Source organism: Diabrotica virgifera, chromosome 8, assembly GCF_917563875.1.
Source record: "Diabrotica virgifera virgifera chromosome 8, PGI_DIABVI_V3a".
NCBI classification, from domain to species: Eukaryota; Metazoa; Arthropoda; class Insecta; order Coleoptera; family Chrysomelidae; genus Diabrotica; species Diabrotica virgifera.
In genome coordinates this window covers 34840454-34861636 of record NC_065450.1, presented here as the reverse complement: position 1 = coordinate 34861636, position 21183 = coordinate 34840454, and the positions used below count along the sequence as shown (strand labels likewise).

The 21183-nt window shown below is 34.0% G+C and overlaps 1 protein-coding gene across 2 annotated transcripts in view; it reads left to right on the top strand.

Moving 5' to 3' along the window:
- The window catches only part of LOC114341478 (bifunctional heparan sulfate N-deacetylase/N-sulfotransferase), a 147949-nt gene that overhangs the window by 60183 nt on the left and 66583 nt on the right, over window positions 1-21183 (top strand). For both annotated transcript variants that reach the window (XM_050659426.1, XM_050659427.1), the window contains exons 3-4: window positions 10470-10664; window positions 15892-16144. In XM_050659426.1, the coding sequence (XP_050515383.1) occupies window positions 10470-10664; window positions 15892-16144 (448 nt within the window). The remainder of the gene's footprint in view (window positions 1-10469; window positions 10665-15891; window positions 16145-21183) is intronic.

Below are 21183 nucleotides of genomic sequence, written 5' to 3'. Positions count from 1 at the left end.
CTTATAGAATTAAGCTCTTTAAAAATTGAAACCAACTTATCAGCTTTGACATTGCCTAGCCGGTTACATAGTTTGGAATTGACTAAAGTGTATGATGAGAACAGTTTTTTTTATGTTGTATGACCATAGAACGCCACCATGCCAATGGTTGTACATTAGATGTTTAGAAAATATATATGGATTAAAGGGTACACACTTTGTGTGGTAATTAATAATAATTGGCAATGCTTCTGGATGTGAAGTGAAGTTTCTAGATATTCCGTACCAGTTTTTATTTGCTCTTGACTAAATTTATTTCCACTAAAGCGATGAGCAAGCAAACTTGTCAAGAAATGAGCCAGGATCGAATTCGCCATTTGTGTCGAATGCGTCCAGAAGTTCTAGCCATATCTCTGTAGCCTCTCCTTTAGTGCAAGTATTTGTTTGGACTTTGTCCCTGCACTGCAATATACTTTAATTTTTATAAATACCTAGTATTTGGCATTTGTCTATAACTTTGTATCATTTACAAGCTTTGTTACATCTTTATCAATACTTATTCTAAAAAATCCAAAAGGAAAAGAAAATTTTTTCCTGTAGTTGGCTGTATACCATCAATCACAAAATTGGAAAAAAATCCTTTGTAAAAGGTATAAAATTTTTTTAATTTAAATCCCTTAAAAGGGCTACATCACAACAAAACGTTTTCGATTTTTATAAAAAATCATCATCAGTGTTAGATAAACTGGATGCTAGCTGAGCCACAAAAGAAAAATATCCGGGTAAAAACCCTTTACATGTAATATAGATGCCTTAAAAGTGCATACTTCAATAAAAAGCCCTGTGATGGTCACATGGCAACCAGGATAATGCCCTGAGGTAATGTATTGAAATTTCGCAACACGTGGGATCCAAATTGAGTTGTTTACATTTCAATGACTGAATGGCAACTGAATGCGAAATGAGTGATGTTTCTGAAAAAAAGGGGTTTTTTCAGAAACATCACTCATTTCGCATTCAGTTGCCATTAAGTCATTGAAATGTAAACAACTTAATTTGGATCCCACGTGTTGGGAAATTTCAATACATTACCTCAGGGCATTATCCGGGTTGCCATGTGATGTAGCCCTTTTAAGGGATTTTAATAATAATAAAAAAAAATTTATACCTTTTACAAAGGATTTTTTTCCAATTTTTTTAATACTTATTCTATTGTTTAGAGCAAATGTGAAATGATATTGGCCAGTTTTTCAACTAAGTTTCTGAGCATTCCGCTAAAGTATTCCAACGAACATCCTAATGCAATACAAGAGCAGAATCACCAGCTTCTCGGAATTTTGCGCTAGCAAAATGTACATTTCTGAAATATTTGCAATTTTTTGACACTGTTCTTTATTCCTGGCACTTCTATATCGTGGGCAAGTAAGTTCATAATATGGGCTGAACAGCCATAAGTTATTATATGTATCTGTGCTGAGTAATTCCTAAAACAGATCCTTCTCATTTTAAGAAATATGATTTAAACAATGTTTTTTTCTACGTTTTATTTGTTTAAAACACGTAATATAAAAACGAAAAATAAAACATGTTTAAAACAAAAAAACTGTTTAAAACAAAAAAAACGTTTGTTTTGTATAAAATAAAAAAAACATGTTTTTTTTCAACCCTGGAATCAAAACATACAAAAGATAAGATAAGTGGCCTTAATTACTACTCGCTAATTTCGTTAATAAAATATATTTATAATCTACGTATAGAACATTAGGTTCGGGTCGATGTGACGATATCTGGTACATGAATGAATACTACCGACGATCGCGTGGATTAGGAATTACATTTATTAATATGAAATGGACGTATAAGGATAGGATATCTCGCTCAGCTCGCCAGGGGAAAAGACATGTAGGGAAATACGATCACCGCTCGTATAAGGATAGCTAAAAGAAAAACCGTCGGATTCGTTCATTATTGTTTATTATTCTTCGATCAACGTTCCAAGAATAATCATCAACTAGGCTTTTAGATCATTCTAGAAACTAAAATTAATAAAAACCTATCTAAGGAAGCTTATGGCACAAAACAGACTACGTAACTTGTTTATTCTCTCTATTGAAAATTATATGGCCCGATCTTTAAACCTTGATGATGTTATTGATAATTTTGCGGTTCAGAAAACCAAGAGAAAAAATTGTATTAATAAATATCTTGTTAACATTAAACTATTATTTTTTTTTTAATTGTAATACAATACCTATGCTTTTAAAAATTAAATATTTTACTAAAATGAACGCAATATTGCTGTTGGTTAACTGTAAGGTACACTGTTGGGTAAAATTAAATTACAACGTGAGGATTTTTCTTGGGACCCCTTTTACAGAATGGGTCTCAGATGGTATGGTTACGCCACTGATACAAAGCATTATAGGTATTGCATATTTGCAGACAAATAATATTATGTGTAATCAAATTTTAAAATATCAATTCCATTCCACTAGAGTAATATTGTTTTGACGATATTGTTTTCGCGAAATTTCATTAACAAGTAAAATTATTAAAGCAGATGTATTGGAAGCTATTATTACGTGAAATTTTACTGTTTTTTGAATATTGTAAGTGAGAAAAATCTACAAATAAAATATTCTCAAACGTATAAGGCACCTGTTTTCTCCAAAATTAACAAAAATAAACCACGAATGTAGAATTTTTTTGTTTTTGTTAGTTTCAATATGGCTTTTCTCCACCAGTACGAATAATTTAAATGGCAGAACTATAACAAAAGATGTATATTGGTGATTATTTCATTCATAGGAGATTCTGACCAATAGAAAGCTACAGAAATAAAAATTAAAGTGATTATTTTTTAATGATTTTAACTTCCAATCGTATAGTAAGATATTTGATCACGTGTTTAATTCTGTCCAATCAGATTAAAATTATACTGAGAATTATCTACTGTAGAAAATTACTGATGGAATTTTTTTAAGTAGATTGTTTCTGTTTAATGGCAACCAGTTTCCTAGTTTTGACAACTGTCACATTTAAGAAAATATCCATAATATACGTATTAAAAAATAATCTTACGAATATCACACGACAGTAAGAATAAATAAGAAAAGAATGCTTCATTTTTACTCAAATTTGTTGTCATTGGACAATAGCCACTCGAGCCCTGCGGGCTCTCGTGTCTATTGCAGACAACAAATTTTCGAAAAACTGTCGCATTATTTTCAATTTATTCTCACTCTCTTGTGATATTATACCCGATTATTATTCATAGGAGATTCTGACCAATAGAAAGCTACAGAAATCTGAATTAAATCGATAATTTTTGATAATCTCCCGTCGTTAAGTATATTACGTCAGATGCCCTTCGTTGCTACGAAAAAATACATTTAGTGACATTAATGACAATTAATGTTTTAAAAATTATAAAAGTGATGACTTTCAATCGTCAAATATTTATAAAAACTGTGTGTTTAATGGTACTTACATAAATAAAGTACAATAAAATTTTGGTTTTGAACAGTTTTATTCATGAAATAATCGCAACAAATTGCACTCGATCTCTAAAATTATTATCGAATTGTTGCCCTCGTGACACTTTGACATAAGTTTACTCCCCTTCGGGTCGTGAAATTAAAACTGTTGAAAGTGTCACTCGAGAAAAATTCGATAATTTTAGAGCTCTTGTGCAATTACTACTGATAATTTACAAATAGTTTTGCAACCTTATAAGATATCGATAATATATTTCTACTTATACGATCTTATACCCTATTCCACTAATATACGACCCTCTTGGATTATCTCAACAACGAATATTTTGCTGTGTAAAATAAGAAGAATGGAAGTAAATTGAAAATTACATTGTTGTTTATTGAAATAATTATTAGAGCCATTTACTTTCGTACTTCCTATGTTGTACACTAAAACATTCGTTGTCGCGATAATTCAAGAGAGTCGTATATTCGTGGAATGACCCATAATATAATTTATCGCATTTTCTACTACTTTATACGGGTGATTCCTATATAAGAGGTATCAAGTACATAGAGGATACGGCCAAGGAAAAAAGTTGCCGTTTTGACATTAAAGCCTTATATTACGATTTTTGTCCTACTTAACTATCTTTTCACACAAGGGCAAGTCAATTTATGCATATTTTATTACTTTTTACAAAGCCAGGGTAAATATATTGGCAGGGTAGAGACATCAAGATCAGGGTAGATACTTATTTGGCCAGGGGAGAGAATTTGTGGCAGTAAGGGCCGGTTGTTCGAAAGCTAATCAACAATGATCACTATCAAATATTTAATTACTGTCACAACTGTCAATGTCAACTTTGGTTGGGTTGCTGAAAACATAATTGATTATAATTATGAGATTAGTTAATCAATTAATATAACAATTATTAACATAATTGATTAACTAATTTCATAATTGTAATAAATAATTATGTTTTCAGCAACCCAACCAAAGTTGACATTGACAGTTGTGACAGTAATTAAATATTTGATAATGATCATTTTTGATTAGTGTTCGAACAACCGGCCCTAAAAGTAACAAAATTAGTAATATCAACTTTAATTAAACATGGTATTTAACATAGAATCAGGGCCGGTTGTTCGAACGCTAATCAGCAATGATCATTATCAAATATTTAATTACTGTCGCCAACTGTCAATGTCAACTTTGTTTGGGTTGCTGAAAACATAATTGGTTACAATTATGAAATTACTTAATCAATTATGTTAATAATTGTTATGTTAATTGATTAACTAATCTCATAATTATAATCAATTATGTTTTCAGCAACCCAATAAAAGTTGACATTGACAGTTTTGGTGACAGTAATTAAATATTTGATAGTGATCATTGTTGATTAGCGTTCGAACAACCGGCCCTTTCGATCAAAATATGACTAATAGCACGATAACTTTTAAACGAAAAGTCCGACTTCAACCAAATTTGGTACATGGGTTCTTTTTTTGATGTATAAGATCGAGCTCCTGAACCGGAAGAATCGGTTCAATTCAAAATGATCATTATCAAATATTTAATTACTGTCACAACTGTCAATGTCAACTTTGATTGGGTTGCTGAAAACATAATTATTGATTACAATTATGAAATTAGTTAATCAATTATGTTAATAATTGTTATGTTAATTGATTAAGTAATCTCATAATTTTAATCAATTATGTTTTCAGCAACCCAACCAAAGCTGACATTGACAGTTGGTGACAGTAATTAAATATTTGATAGTGATCATTTTTGATTAGCGTTCGAACAACCGGCCCTAAGACTATCATTTTTACCAATCACATTAAACATTAATCAGATTTATTTCAGCCAAATTCTTTGTGTTTCAGTCCTTTATTTTTACAAGCTAAGCATTCTCAGGAAAAGCACTGTTCGTTATACCTATTGCAACAAATTATATTTTTTATTTATTTATTTATTGCTAATTTACAAACTACTTCAATAAAGTAATAAGTAAATATGATGTATGTTCTTGGCTTGTGGCAGGTGTCGTCCATTGACGACTCTCTGGAATTTACCTAGCAGCTAGGTCTTCTGGCCAAAGTCTTTTGGGGCGTCTGTCAATTAGTGGAGGGTTGAATAATTCGTCTATGAGATGATTTGGATGGTCTACGCTGCGATTCATGTATCTTCTGGAGTGGTCAGCAATCACATCATTGATGAAGGGACAAATTATATGAAGCAGATTTTGATGCTTTGTACAGAGATAATCTTAGCTTGAAATAGAGCTGTGAGCATCAGATCCATCTTGGCGTGTGTAACATACAAACAAGTGTCACATTTGTCGCAATTCGGTTATACTATCCAAAATGGCTTAAGGCGACAGAAGATGATATTTTGATGTTGCAGGTCTTCATGAAAGGATGAAAGATATGAAGAGATTTCTTAGAGTATCCACAAGAACTCTCTTTTGTTTGTTATCTCCTTTCTTCGTCACATAATCTCTTTTGCCGGCACATAACCTCGTATTCGAGTCATCTTGGAGAAAATTTATAATTTTTGTCTTCATTATTTCATAACTGGCTTTGGCGTTCCATTTATTTTCCAGTAATTGTTCGTATCCAATTTTTCTTAAAGGTTTCATATTTTTTCGTTCTGTAGTATGCCGTATTTTCTCACCAGTTTTCCGCTTATCATTCTTTTGAAAATTATTTTTTCTTTATTATTTGGAAGAGAGGAATAATTTTCTTTTAATTGTTGGTTGAGCACTTCTGCAAACAATAAATTTTCCTTCACTTTTTCTCTGGAACTTGGAGAATTCGACACCTGTTCTACTTTGCTGTTAGGTGTCAGTTTTTCAGGCTTTCGTAATCTTTGTAGGTAACCATTTTAGTTTTAAGTAAGTTTATGTATGGTCTCATCTTTTTTCTTATTAATTAAATATCTTTGTCCTCTAGCTTGGTCTGATTTAAGTTTGGCAGCTACAACCCTTCTATGAGAATTAAAACTTTGATAATTATTATTAACATCTGACATCGATGGTGTTGCCGAAAGATTAGTTATATTTTGAAGCGCAAGTCGTTGCCTTCGCTCTCTTGCTTTCTTTTTCCATATCTTTTGTGCCTTACGTTGCTCTCTAAATGAGTCATTTGAACAGTCGTTATAAGTCCTTTCTCCTTGTTATTTAAATATGTTTGCTTTTCTTTTTGCTTTTGGAATTCATATTTTTCTGGATCATTTTTAATCTTTTGATATCGTAGTTTCTCTGCTTCACGTTTCTTCTGTAATCTTTCTTCACGTGTTAACTTTTTCCGTGGTGCCATGATCTGTAACAATATAAGACAATAATTTAATAACAATATGAACTGAGAACCACCTGTATTTTTTAGTCTTTAACTATTTACCAGAATTATTTAAATTATGTATTTAAAACAGTAACATTGATGAAAATAAGCTATATCTGACTTAGTTTGCATTAACATTATCTCCCCTGGTCAACAAGTCTCTCCCCTGGCAGTTATTTTGCCAGGGGAAATATGGCTGGGGAGAGACGTTTTCATGATAATTTCTTATGTTCTAATTGACATAAGAAATGTTTCGGTACATTATGTATCACATTTTAACTCTTAAATTATTATTAAATTAGAGCAGTAAATGCAAATAAATTAGATGAATAATATAACTTTTGTGACTTACCAGTGGAGAGACACAATCACCTCGTGAAGCCACCACACTCCTGGAACTTGTTGCAACAACTAAAAAATGGTGACTCTCTCATGGCTCGTGTGTTTTGCATTGCTAACTACTCATCGATAGATGATCTTGAGCACTATTTCGAATATATCTGTTTTATATTATGTTTTTAGTAGCTGAATGAAATTTGGCAGGGTAGATACACAAAACAAAGTGGGACAAACTTTAAATTTAAAAATTATTGGAAATAAATAAATATTGTTGAATTTTTTATTAATAATAATTAAATATATTTAATGAAGTTCGTGTTTAACATATTTTAGTTTAGCAACTGATATAAAGAAGTAATGTATCGTCTTCAAATTAAACTGAAGCCGGCAAGAGGACAGGCCAGGGTAGAGACATTTTTAGACTTTATAAGGAATTTCAAAAAGATATACTTTAATTGGCCATTTAATCATAATGTTATTTAATAAAGTACATTATGGTGATGTGTTTCATAGCAAAAAATAACAACTTCTAGAACAAAATTTCTATTTTAAACTGATTGCCGCGCAAGTTACCTCTTATATAAGAATTACCCATACACGTGTTCGGACATCTGCCCTTTGCAGGTTCCAATTAACTCTAAAATGAGAAAAGTCATTAAATCACTAATCCATTGGTGTTCTCTGTCTTTCCGTTGGCTGTCGCAAACCTTTGTGACGTGGAAATATTTACGCTATTAAAATAAATTTATAATCTCGACCCCTAATTTACTTCTTATTTTTTACCATATATGCCATGTGGCTTAATACCGCTCGGATTAGAAAGATAGCCTCAGTTGTATACCTATTATTTGATATTATGTTCCCCAAACTACTAAAAGCTTTTTGTGATACCAGACCACCCTAAAAGGTTTATTTACTCTAAAATTTAAATTAGACACGCATAAAAGTTAATTATTGATTTCCCCCTCGTTGTAAAAGTTTAAAGAAGCTGATTTCTTATGCTGCACAGTTAGTCACGTTTACTCACGATTCGCTAGGACAAAGCAAAGTTGTGTATTAAAATTAGTAATCGTTATTATTGTACAATGTTTGTAAGAAGTATTTTGTGTTATAAAATAAAACATTTGTCTCTATTTATTATTAATTTCAACAACGATTTACACCTTGCTTTGACTCGACAAAGATAACCAGAATCTTCGTAATCATCCATTACAGAAGCTGGTTCCCGTCTTATGTGAAGAACAAGAGAAATTCACAAAGTCAATTTACTAACTGGTGAAGTATTCTTAACAAATAGAAAGATCAAAATTGTATCAATAGCAAGAACAATATCAAGGATCTCTCCATAAATGCACCATTGGCAGAGATTTTAAGTACGACCCTGAACCGACAGTAGTTTTTTCGCATTCCAACACATCCTAACAAGTCTTCTTCTTATTGTAGTGCCTATCCGTTTCGGATGTTGGCGACCATCATGGCAATCTGTACTTTGCAAACTGCTGTTCTAAAAAGATTTGTGGTTGTTGTATTGAACCACGTACGTAGATTTTTCAGCCAGTAAATCCTTCGCCTTCCTCATCCTGGTCTTCGCTTTCCTTTTTCTTTTCCTTGCACGATTAGTTTCAGCAGTCCTCTTGTAACAACACGTGCAGACGTAAATATAAAATCTATTATGTAACGTTTAGAGGTGCTTATTGAAAATGGCATATAGTAAGACGACATGGAGAAAACCTGACAACACTAAAATCAGGGCATATATTTTACAGTATCGGTAGTGAAACCGAATCAATCGGAGGAGTCGGTTTCTTTATACACAAGAGACTTGCAGATGACATAGTAATTACAAGAAGCATATCCACAAGAGTAGCCTATTTAATCGTAAAGCTAAACCGAAGGTATAAAATAAAGATTATTCAGGTATACGCCCCAACAACGGACCATCCAGATGAGCAGATTGAAGGCTTCTACGATGATATCTCAACGGCACTGAAAGAAACACACTATACGATTATATGCGGCGACTTTAACGCAAAGATCGGTCTAAAGCAGGATGAGCAGGAAACAGCACAAGGTAAATTTGGATCCAAAGGCAGAAACGAGCGTGGACAAACACTATTAGAATTTCTATTACAACAAAATCTATACCAGATGAATAGTTTCTTCTCTAAAAAAGATCACAGAAGATGGACATGGAAAAGCCCAGATTGCAAGACCAGAAACCAGATAGACTACATAATCAGTGACAAAAAATATATATTCAACGATGTCACAGTTCTTAATAGCTTTACCACAGGCAGCGATCATAGAATGGTAAGAGCCACAGTAAAATTAGACTTAACAGCAGAAAGATCCAAAATGATTAGGAAGAAAGCCAACCCAATATGGAGCGACCCAACAAATTTAAATGAATACCAATGCAATATTAATAAAATCCTACAACAAAATGAATACATGAATAATGTAAATGTCCTAAACGAAAATATCGTAGAAGCTATTGGAGAGGCTCAAGCAAAATGCTGCCCTAAAAGACGCCAAGACGAAAAAATAATCATTGAAACAAAGCAACTAATGGAGACTAGAAGAAAAATCAAAGCAAACGAATGCATTGATGAAGAAAAACTGCGAAAAATAAATAAAGAAGTATCAAAAGATATAAGGAAAGATTTAAGGAAATTTAAGAATGAAAAAGTCCACCGAACTATAGAAGAGAATAAGAGTTTGAAAGTCCTGAGAAGACGGCTAAACAATGAAAATGCGAAAATAGCCGAAACGTTTAAGCAATAATAAAGTGTTTTATTTATAACAGGATATAAACAAAGGATATAAGAGATACAAACACAGGAGATATAAAAGATTCTAATAATCTAAAATAAATAATCATTTCGTTGTAAAACGAAACAAGAGCCGTCTTATATTTCAGTTTTTTCAGAGAGCATCAAAAGCACCCTAACCGCTTTCAAAAATTATTAGGTTTGAGGGTACATATTTGATTATCTCTAAACAAACTAAAATTCGGGCTGTCAGTATCGATTCACAACGAAATAACATGATGGTGTGGATGTCGTGGCGAAATCTGCTAAAAACAAGCGAAAGTTTTGCTTTAATAAAATTATTAAATAATATCAAAAACAAAACTTTATTAGAGTCGGTTTTCTGGTAACACCTTCGTGGTTTCTAGAATTTGCAAACCAACGAGTTGCTGGAGCAAAGAAGGCTGAAGGAGATCTAAGAGTTGCATCTCACTTCTCGCCTGTCCAGCGCGGTAAAATTCCAACGAAAATATTATGAAATTTCTAATACATCTGTAAACTATTTTCTTTTTAGATTTATTCAAAGATCTACGAGACCGGAGCCAAACATTCGATGTGGTGTTATGAACGGCCCCAGGATTTTACAAAACCACGATCACAAATCAGATGCAAGACTGCGTAGTTACCCTAAAGTTTTAGTTTTTGTAGAAACCATGTATTCCCAGTTAGGAAAAAGTATTGCTGAGCTTCTTGTTCACACCCGGTTAAAGTAAGTAAAAGAGTTTTGTAATTAGATTTGTCAAATTTTAGATGTTGGACAATCATATTATTTTATCCACAAGGAAAAGAAAATTTTTTCCTGTAGGCTGTATACCATCAATCACAAAAATTGGAAAAAAATCCTGTGTAAAAGGTATAAAATTTTATTAAAATCCCCTTAAGGGCTACATCACAGAACGTTTTCGATTTTATTAAAAATCATCATCAGTGTTATTTTTAAACAGGTTGGATGGCAGCTGAGCCACCAAAGAAATATTGGGGTAAAAACCGTTTAAATATTATATAGTTGCACCTTTAATTCAACTATATAATATATAAAGGGTTTTTACCCTAGTATTTCTTTCGTGGCTCGGCGTGGCTCCAACCTGTTTAAAAATAACACTGATGATGATTTTTAATAAAATCGAAAACGTTCTGTGATGTAGCCCTTAAAGGGATTTTAATAAAATTTTATACCTTTTACACAGGATTTTTTCCAATTTTTGTATTATTTTAAATATTAAAAAACAGCTTATGTTTCATTTCGGTTCAGAAGAGATCCACCATCCCCATACGTACGTTTTTGTCTCTCCAGACGACTTCAGTGGGGCTGTATGAACACCTCTGAATCGAAACGAAACCAAGTTGCCTATTTTAGCAAAATTATGAAAATAATTCTGCGTATCGGACCTTTGGTAGCGACATCTATTAAAGAGAAATGAGAAGTTCCAGATTCTAAACAATAAATCTGAAACTTCTCGTGGAACCACTTTCTGATAACATCCTAAATCTCTGCCTTTTACAATTTATAAGGCAAGGCATTATATAAACATTATAAAGTCCCTTTAGAACAGAAAAAGTCCTGGACCAGACGATATCACCAATGAGATGCGTAACACGGAGGGAAAAAATTGCAGGGCGAATTACTAACCATATTTAAGAATATAGCAGATCAGAGAATACCGAGCGAATGTAAAAACAGCATAACAATACTTATTTTCAAAAAGGGAGAAAAACACATCCAGAAAACTATAGGGGAATAACACTGCTTAACATCTCTCTCAAAGCATTGACAAAAACTATACTGGAAGAAATCGTCAAAACTGCAACCATACGGAAAGAACAAGGTTTCCGGGAGAATAGATCTACCATTGATGCAATATTTGTTATCAGACAGAGAGCGGAAAATCCATAGAATTTAATAAACCCACATATATTTGTTTCGTCGATATGACCAAGGCTTTTGACGGAGTCCGATTAATGGAAGTGTTAGAAATAATCGGAAAAAGGGGCTAAACCACAGGCTAATTAACCTAGTAGACGATATTAACAAACAGTGTAAAACAAAAATAAGAGTAGGACACTTGACAACAGAAGACATAGTTATAAACACAGGAATCCGTTAAGGCGATTCACTGAGCCCTTTCATATTTAATTTAATAATGGATAAAATAATAGAAAACCTTCCCAGAACAGCTGGATTTAAGATGGGTAACATATTCTTTAGAGTCGTTTGCTAGGCTGACGATGCTGCCCTTATCGCCGATTCTGAAGACAATCTCCAAAGGCTACTGCATGCATTTGATACTAAAGCTAAATAACTAAATATGCTCATCAACACCGAGAAGACCAAGTGCCTAGTAATTTCCAAAGAACCGATAAGATGCAAATTGGAAATTGACTCCAAAACTGTGGAACAAAATATCTTGGTGCGCAAATAACAAGCTTTGGAAATCTCCCAAAAGAGGTCAGAGAATAAATAATGAAAGCAGCTAGAATCTCGGGATACCTGAAAGAAATCATAGGGAAGACCTAATATCTAAATACTGAAAGCAAAGTCAAAATACCGGGTGTCCACTTATATTTTCCCCCATTTTAACTGCCTATAACTTCTAAACGGATCAAGATAGAAATATGCGGTTTTCGCTGAAATGTTTTATTTTAGTAAAAGTTTTGTCTGAATGGATTGAATTTTTTATATCGCTTTCAAATACGAAATAAAAAATGGCGGATTTTTGAAAAAACTTTGTTGACTTTTTTTTTAATGGAACACCCAGTATATTTTTTTGTAAATTGAAAGAAAGGTCATTCACCTATCCAGCGATATAAAGTTTGTCAAAATCGGTTGTCAAATCACTGGGTAATTAATTTTTAAAATGAGGGGTGCAACGTGGATATCACATACCTAAATAACATAACTGAGCAAAATGAACTATGTTAGGTGATTTCCACATTGCATCTCTCTTTTTAAAAATTAATTGCTCAGTCATTTGGCAACCGATTTTAAAAAATTTTATATCGCTGGATAGGCAAATGACCGTTTTTTCAAATCACAAAAAAATATACTGGGTGTTTTAATAAAAAAAGTCAACAACGTGTTTTTTTCAAAAATCCGCCATTTTTTATTTAAAAGCGATATAAAAAATGGTTATTTACCTAAAAACTTGAAAAAACAGTCATTTATCTATCCCGCGATATAAAATTTTTTAAAATCGGTTGTCAAATGACTGAGCAATTAATTTTTAAAATGAGAGATGCAATGTGGAAATCACATAACCTGCTTAGTTATGTTATTTAGGTATGTGATTTCCACGTTGCACCTCTCATTTTAAAAATTAATTACTCAGTGATTTGACAACCGATTTTGAAAAACTTTATATCGCTAGATAGGTGAATGACCTTTCTTTCAATTTACAAAAGAATATAGAGGGTGTTCTATTAAAACAAAGTCAACAAAGTTCTTTTCAAAAATCCGCCATTTTTTATTTCGTATTTGAAAGCGATATAAAAAATTCCGTACATTCATACAAAACTTTCACTAAAATAAAACATTTCAGTGAAAACCGCATATTTCTATCTTGAGCCGTTTAGAAGTTATAGGCAGTTAAAATGGGGGAAAATATAAGTGGACACCCGGTATATAAAACAACAATAAGACCTATTATAACATATGCGGCAAAAACAAGACCAGACAAATAGAACGTTACAAATGATGAGAACAGTTGAAATGAGAACACTAATAAGTATACAAGGCAAAACTCTACGTGACAAAACTCTACGTGACAAAATAAGAAGTGAAGACATCCGACAAAACTGTGGAATACATGACATATAGGAAGGTGGCTCAGACACAGACGAAGATATTGGAACAAACATATAAAGAGAATGGAGGACAGCAGACTCGTTAAAAGCGTAAAAAACGAATAACCCAGTAGGTAAAATACCACAGGGTAGACTACCAAAGCGATGGCGAGAATTGTGGACCTCAGCGTCTGGGGAATACTTGATGGCAATAAACAGGCAGTAACGCCTGGTGTAATAGACTAAGAGCCGCTATAGGTGAAATTTCTTAATCATTTTAGGCACGATGGGACCCTATAACTTAAATAGTAGAACCTAAAAGAAAACGTTTGAACACTGTGCCGTCACTTTTCAGTGGCACATGCGTCGACAGTGGCGCATCAAACTTTCCACGTATGGACGGGATAAATAAATTAAAAGTTAACAGAACTTACTAACAGAATTAAATTTTTTTTTATTTTTTTAAGTTCTATGTGATTAACACATAGGATTCATCGTGATTTTAACCCACCACCCCCTTCCCCCTGCCCCCACCATCAAAAACTTCATTTTTCGTTTTTATTTTTTTTTTGTGGGATGCAATCAATTTTAAAATTTCAAAAAATTCACACGCATAGTTGAGGCTTTTATAAAACATGCCTATTTTTTATAGACCCATAGGTAGAGTGTACATAACCTCAAAAAATGAAAAGAAATGTTTTTTCAAAAAAGCGTATAACTTTTTTTGAGGAATAGCTGCCGGTCTAATTTTTTCTTAATCTTGTGTGTTTTATCAAACACTATATTTTAAATTTTTTTCAGATTTTTCCGTAAGTCTCCCCACCTTCAAAAATCCGAAAAACTGTTTTTTGGGGGTTTTGGGGGATTTTCCCTATTTTATAGACTTCATAATATATCAAATCAATTTTGTTTTTATAGGTTATATATAACTTGAAATAACTGAGTTCTTTAGAATATTTAAAAATCAGAAAAACACGTTCAAACCCCCCAAAACCCCCTTAAAAAACAGTTTTTTGGATTTTTGAAGGTGACCAACGTTACAGAAAAATCTGAAAAAAATTAGAAATATAGTGTTTGATAGAATACACAACACTAAGAAAAAATTAGATCTGCAGCTATCCCCAAAAAAAGTTATACACTTTTTTTCAAAAAAAAAATTTAAAATTTTTTTGAGGTTATGTACACTCAACCTACAGGTCTATAAAAAATAGACGTGTTTTATAAAACCCTTAACTATGCGTGTAAATTTTTTGAAATTTTAAAATTGATTGCATCCCACCAAAAAAAAAATAAAATCGAAAAATAAAGTTTTTGATGGTGGGGGCAGGGAGAAGGGGGTGTTGGATTAAAATTACGATGAATCTTATATCTTAATCACATTAAACTTAAAAAAATGAAAAAAATTAAATTCTGGTAATTAGGGAGGGTATTTTTTAATTTATGTATCCCGTCCATAAGTGGAAAGTTTGATGCGCCACTGTAGACGCATGTGCCACTGAAAAGTGACGGCACAGTATTCAAACGTTTTCTTTTAGGTTCTACTATTTAAGTTATAGGGTCCCGTCGTGCCTAAAATGATTAAGAATTTTCACCTATAGCGGCTCTTAGTCTATAACGCCAATGTCAATGGACAATATTCACTTTGAGTGGTCCAGCCATCTTTGTCTGTCACATGGGCGGGATCGCTTTGTAAAAAGAAATAGATATACCACCGATTAACTGCCCGCGCGTTACGCTATTTTGCTCAGTATGCCTTGTCTATAAAATAAGTATAACGCCTTGTCGTATAAAATCGAGGACTACAACGCAAAGTAAGACTAAAGCCGACTATGGTTGAATATGGTTAGTATAGTATTTTTACTACAAAAGCGATATTACGTAGGTCAAAATTTTTGACGTAAGAGAACTGTCAAAACATTAGAATGTGACTTTTCATTATTGCCATGTTTATAATAAACATATTTATAATAAACATGACAATAATGAAAAGTCACATTCTAATGTTTTGACAGTTCTCTTACGTCAAAAATTTAGACCTACGTAATATCGCTTTTGTAGTAAAAATACTATAGATTTGTACGGTTCATTGTAACATTATAAATATTGTATTATAATCATAGAAATATGCCTTTTTACAATTCATCGTTATTTTTTAGGTACAAAATCGAAGTCAGCGGTAAAAGTGTACCAGTGCTCACTAATTTAGACAAAGGTCGATACGGTGTGATAGTATTCGAGAATTTCAACAAGTATCTACAAATGGACAACTGGAATCGAGAGTTGCTGGATAAGTATTGTCGAGAATATTCCGTCGGCATCATCGGTTTTATAACGCCCGAAGAAGAAACCTACGTTGGTACACAACTGAAGGGGTTTCCGTTATTTATTCATACCAACCTTAAGTTAAAGGTAAGTCAATATATTCTTCTTCCTACTTTATAAATAGGCTCAATAAATCGTACTGGTAATCGCATTGTAGCGAAACCAAAAACTCCAAAAAAGTAGAAGAAATAGGCTCAATACCTGTTTTACTTCGGATTTTAGCCTCAATTGACGTTGTCTGACCATCTTTTCCTCGGTCGTCCCAATGATCTTCCATTTAGCGATTTTTCTGTTGCTATTCGTACTATTCTATTTTCTGTCATTCTTTCTACGTGTTGATTCCATTTTATTTTTCTTCTTTTGGTCCACATGTTTATTTCTTCTATACCACATCTCGCTCGTATTTCCTCACTTCTTACTCTGTCTTTTAGAGTTTGGTTTGTTATTTTTCGTAAAATTTTCATTTTTACTGCTTCCAGCAGTCTTTGTGTTTTCGCCATATCTGCTCTTGTTTCCGCTGTGTACGTCATTATCGGTTTTGTTGTTGATTTATATATCCTGGTTTTCGTTTCCGTTGTGAGGTATTTGTTTTTCCAGATTGACTTGTTGAGACATCCTGCTGCTCTGTTTGCCATATTCAGTTGTTTTTGTACTTCTTCTTCCACTTTTCCGTAGCTTGACAGTTTTATTCACAAGTATTCCGTTTCCATCATGAGTTCCATTATTTTGTTATTTACGACCAGTTTACATCGTCTCGATTGCGCTGGTATCACATTCGATTTAGTTTTCTCTGTTGAGATCACCATGTTGGATATGAGCTTCTTGTCTTCGAATTCTTTAATTAACCCGGCATTGGTCGCTAGGCTGGTTGTTACGCGAGTGGTCGCGCGTGAGATTTTCTCTCACATATCCAACTTTTGCCTTCCTTTACAAAATTTTACAAAAAAGATGCGGTTTCATCATCGATAAAGCCATTTGCTTTAAAAAGGCACGACGTTTTTCTGTTTTATTATTATTATCTTTATATAAAATGTGACTATTGATGCCGCCAATATTTAACATTGAAAAAATGTGGTAAGTGACCATCTACAACTAACCCGTGAAACAGAATATAGGATTTTCATATCATCGACCACATCCACGCCACCTTTTATTACATCCTAAAAGGATATTATTTTAGGTTTTAAGGGGAATAATCAAATTAATTTTTATTAAACTGGCGTCAAAAACTGTGACGCCAGTGGTCGCTTGATGAGAGAATCTCTCACGTGAAGCGCACTGACTCAACAAAAGGCTGATACTAAGAAAACTGAGTCACTATCTGAGCGGACGATTCTATTAGATTGTCGAGGGAGGATAGTTAGGAGACTAGAAGGAACTACAGCGCGTATAATTTCCCAGAAAAAAAGTTGTGCGCAATTTTCTGAAACCGTGAGAGAAAATCTCATATAGCGACCACTCGCGGGTTAAGTAAGTCATCTTCATTTTCGGCTGTTATTATGGCGTCGTCGGCGTAGTATATTATCTTTATTTCCTTTTCTCCCATGCTATATCCTGTACTTTTTTAATTTTCTTTATGATTTCATCCATTACCAGATTAAATATTAATGGGCTCAGCGAATCTCCTTGACTAATGCCAGTTTCATACTTGATAGGTTGCGGTTCCTTTACGTCACGAATTCTCACTCTATCAAACGCTTTCTTGAAATCTATCAGGTATGCTGGTTTTTTGTATTCCAGCGACTTTTCTTTTATTTGTCTTATTACAAAAACTGCATCCGTGCATGATCTTCCTGTCCGAAATTCTTGCTGTTCCTCTTGCAGAGTTATTCGTTCGTTTATCTTTCTCGCTATAATTCTTGTTGTCAATTTGACTGTTGTATTTAAAAGATTTATTGCTCGATAATTATTGGGGTCTTTCTTATCTCCTTTCTTGAAGAACATCAGCATGATCGCTCTCCTCCATTCATCTGGTATTCTGTGCGTGGTGATTATTTTATGAATAAGAAGTTGCAGTTGTTGTACAACGTAAGCACCACCATATTTTAAGAGTTCATTTGGTATTTGATCTTCTCCTGATGATTTTCTATTTTTTAATTTGTTTATTCCTTGCTTCGCATTTATTTGGGAGATTTCGGTATTTTCATCAGTTATTACATTTGGCGTTTCTGGTAAAGATTCTTCGTTTTCTTTTTTAAACATTTCTGTCAGGAAGGCCACCTATGTATCCTCTTTTATGTATTCTATTTCAACTAGTTCGTTCATTTCGCTTCTTTTTTGTTTTGTGAAGCACCATACTTCTTTCTGTTGTCCATAGAAATCCATCTCTAGTCCTTTTGTGAATCTTTCCCAGTAATCTGTTTTTATTTTTCTTACCAGTTGATGAGTTTCAGTTCTTTTTCTTTTATAGTCTTCATATAATTCATTCGTTTTTTCTGACTTATGTTTTAGGAAAGCTTTATTTTTTTGGTAACATTTTTGTTTAACCTCTAGTGTAAACCATGGTGTTTTCGTTGACCGCTTTTTGTTTTTGTTTATTATTTTCGTTCCAAGGTCTCGGGCAGCGTCCAAAGTATTTTTCTTAAGTTTTCTCCAGCTGGTTTCTACATTGCTTTCATTTTCGATATTTTCCATTTTTAATGGTGTAAGTCAATAAGTCAAATAATGGTAAGTCAATATGTGTATTAAAATTATTGTCGCTTCATCATCATCATAAGTGGCATCCCAGCTGGTTATCAGCCAAAGCCATCTTCAGAACAATCCTCCATTCACCTCTGTCACTGGCAACTCTTCTCCGTGCTCTAATTCCAATAGATTTTAAATCTCCTCTAAGTTGTCTTGCTCCTAAGTTTCGGTCTTTACGGCTTGCCCAATCTGCCCTCTTCGGTCATAATCTTTTCTTACTGTTGAATCTTGCCCTCGGCTTATTAAGTGCCCTATCCATCTAAGGCGTGCTACTTTAATTAATTTTACGTTAGGTTCTCGGAAACTTCTATACAACTCAAAGTTGCAACGCCTGCCCGACAAACATTTTTCCATATATTCTTCGTAGGGTACGAACATGCCGAAGATATATGGATGTGCGCGGTGTAGGTCGCGATCGCGGTCGCTACATCGGTGTCAAAACAAACCTTAATTTTCTTATTAGTTCGCACATACCAAGGATGTGTCACCCTTTCACCCTCGCGACCTATCATCGCGGTTTACAGCGATGTCGATGCCAAAACAAAATAGTTTGTTTTACATCACGATCGAGTTGCTGATCGCGTGGTAAAAATTAAGTTTATTGGTGATTTTTAAACTGTGTTTTAAAATGTGTATTTATTCATTTCTTTTTTTTTGCAACACTAATTAAAGTCACTAAAAACACTAAAATTAAAGGTTAAAGAATATAACAAAATAATGGACAGTCGCCAGCTTCTAGTCCACAACGACATCCCCGATATTCTTGGAAACCGTCTCCGATCCAGGTTACCCCCTCTACAATCTGCTCAAGCGCTGCAGCAATCCAACTTTGACTTAAATACCCGATGGAGAGAAGATTGGGAAAGTAGGACAGATCCGCATTACCATAGTCTACCGGACATCATAGGGAAACCTGGCGAATTTGAACGTCCCCGTAAGATTTGGGCAGCCCTTAATCGAATTCGAACAAACTGTGGAAGATGCGCCGACTCCCTCCACAGATGGGGTAAACTCCCCTCGCCTTCTTGTGACTGCGGCGCTGCAAGACAGACGATCAGTCACATTGTTCAGGACTGCCCACGCAGAGCATACACAGGCGACCCTATAGACATATAAAAAAAAATTGGACATCTGTTTGTGATGCATTGTATAATGCATAAATCTAAATATATTCTGTGATATACTTAAGCCATACGCTTAAATACGCTAAAAAAATAAATATTCATTTCTTGTTGTAATCAGGTTGCGACAAGTTTTGGTTATATGGAAATCGCAAAGAATACTGAAAGGAAGGTATCTTCGGTATGTTCTGCCCGTCATTGATGTAAACCTCGACCGCGATCGCGACCTACACCGCGCTCATCCATGTATCTTCGGCATGTTCTTACCCTAAAGGTACGAATAACGGTACGTGGTGAATGCTACTAGTTAAGTAGCGGTCGATGTCGTCAGCACATAGCAAAGAGGTTACCTGCGCTGCTCAGTCGAGCTAGGACCACTGTCGAGTGAAGTAGTTTGATGAAACTTGAATTACCAAAAGATTGTGCGTTTGCGATTTTATGTGAGTCAAGTGATGAAAGTGATAAAAAATCATTAGCCGTCACCAAGTGGTGGCTGATAGATAATATACCCAACAGACGGTTTTCAGTGCATCCAATTTTGAAAAGAAGCCGTTTAGGGAAATACCATCATCTTTTCCTCAAACTGAAGAATGACCGGAACGATTTCATTCGTATATGAGACATTCTCGTACTTATTGGAAACAACTATTCCCTATTTGGATTGCTCTGTTTCTCACCACAATTTTCATCGAACTCCAATTCACAGAGAAGCATCCTTGTAGACCGCGCAGTAGGCATCCATGTAAAAACAAACTCATTTTATTTTCAAAAGCATCGATGTAAACCTCCTGGATGGCATCGCGCTAAACCTCCACCGCAACTTACCTGCTCTGTTCTCTTCCATTCACTACAATGTGTTTGTTTTACATCCACCTCCACCGCGACCCACTTGTTCTATTCGTACCCTTAGGATTTTTATTGGCCCTTCTGTGTAAGTGACCACCAAGGTCTTCACACCTTCCAGTTTTATATCATCAATTATTGTTCTTCTAGGGGTCTGGTGGGTTGACCTAGGATAACACATATTTGGTCCTTTAGACATTTATGTTTAGTCCCATACTCTGTGCAGATGCCCTTAACGACCAAATGAATCGGTCGGAGACTTTGGACGTAGCTGTAATGTCGAAGTCATCTGCATATCCGACAATTTGTACAAATTTGTTAAAGATAGTGCCATTTGAAGTAATATGGTACTCCCGAATTACCTTTTTGTAAAGAAGGATTAAATAAAAGATAAGATAGCCCATCACCCTATCTTAGTCCATTTTTGAAATGAAAGGGTCTTTAAACATCGTTCGGGATTCTGACCATGCTCGCTGC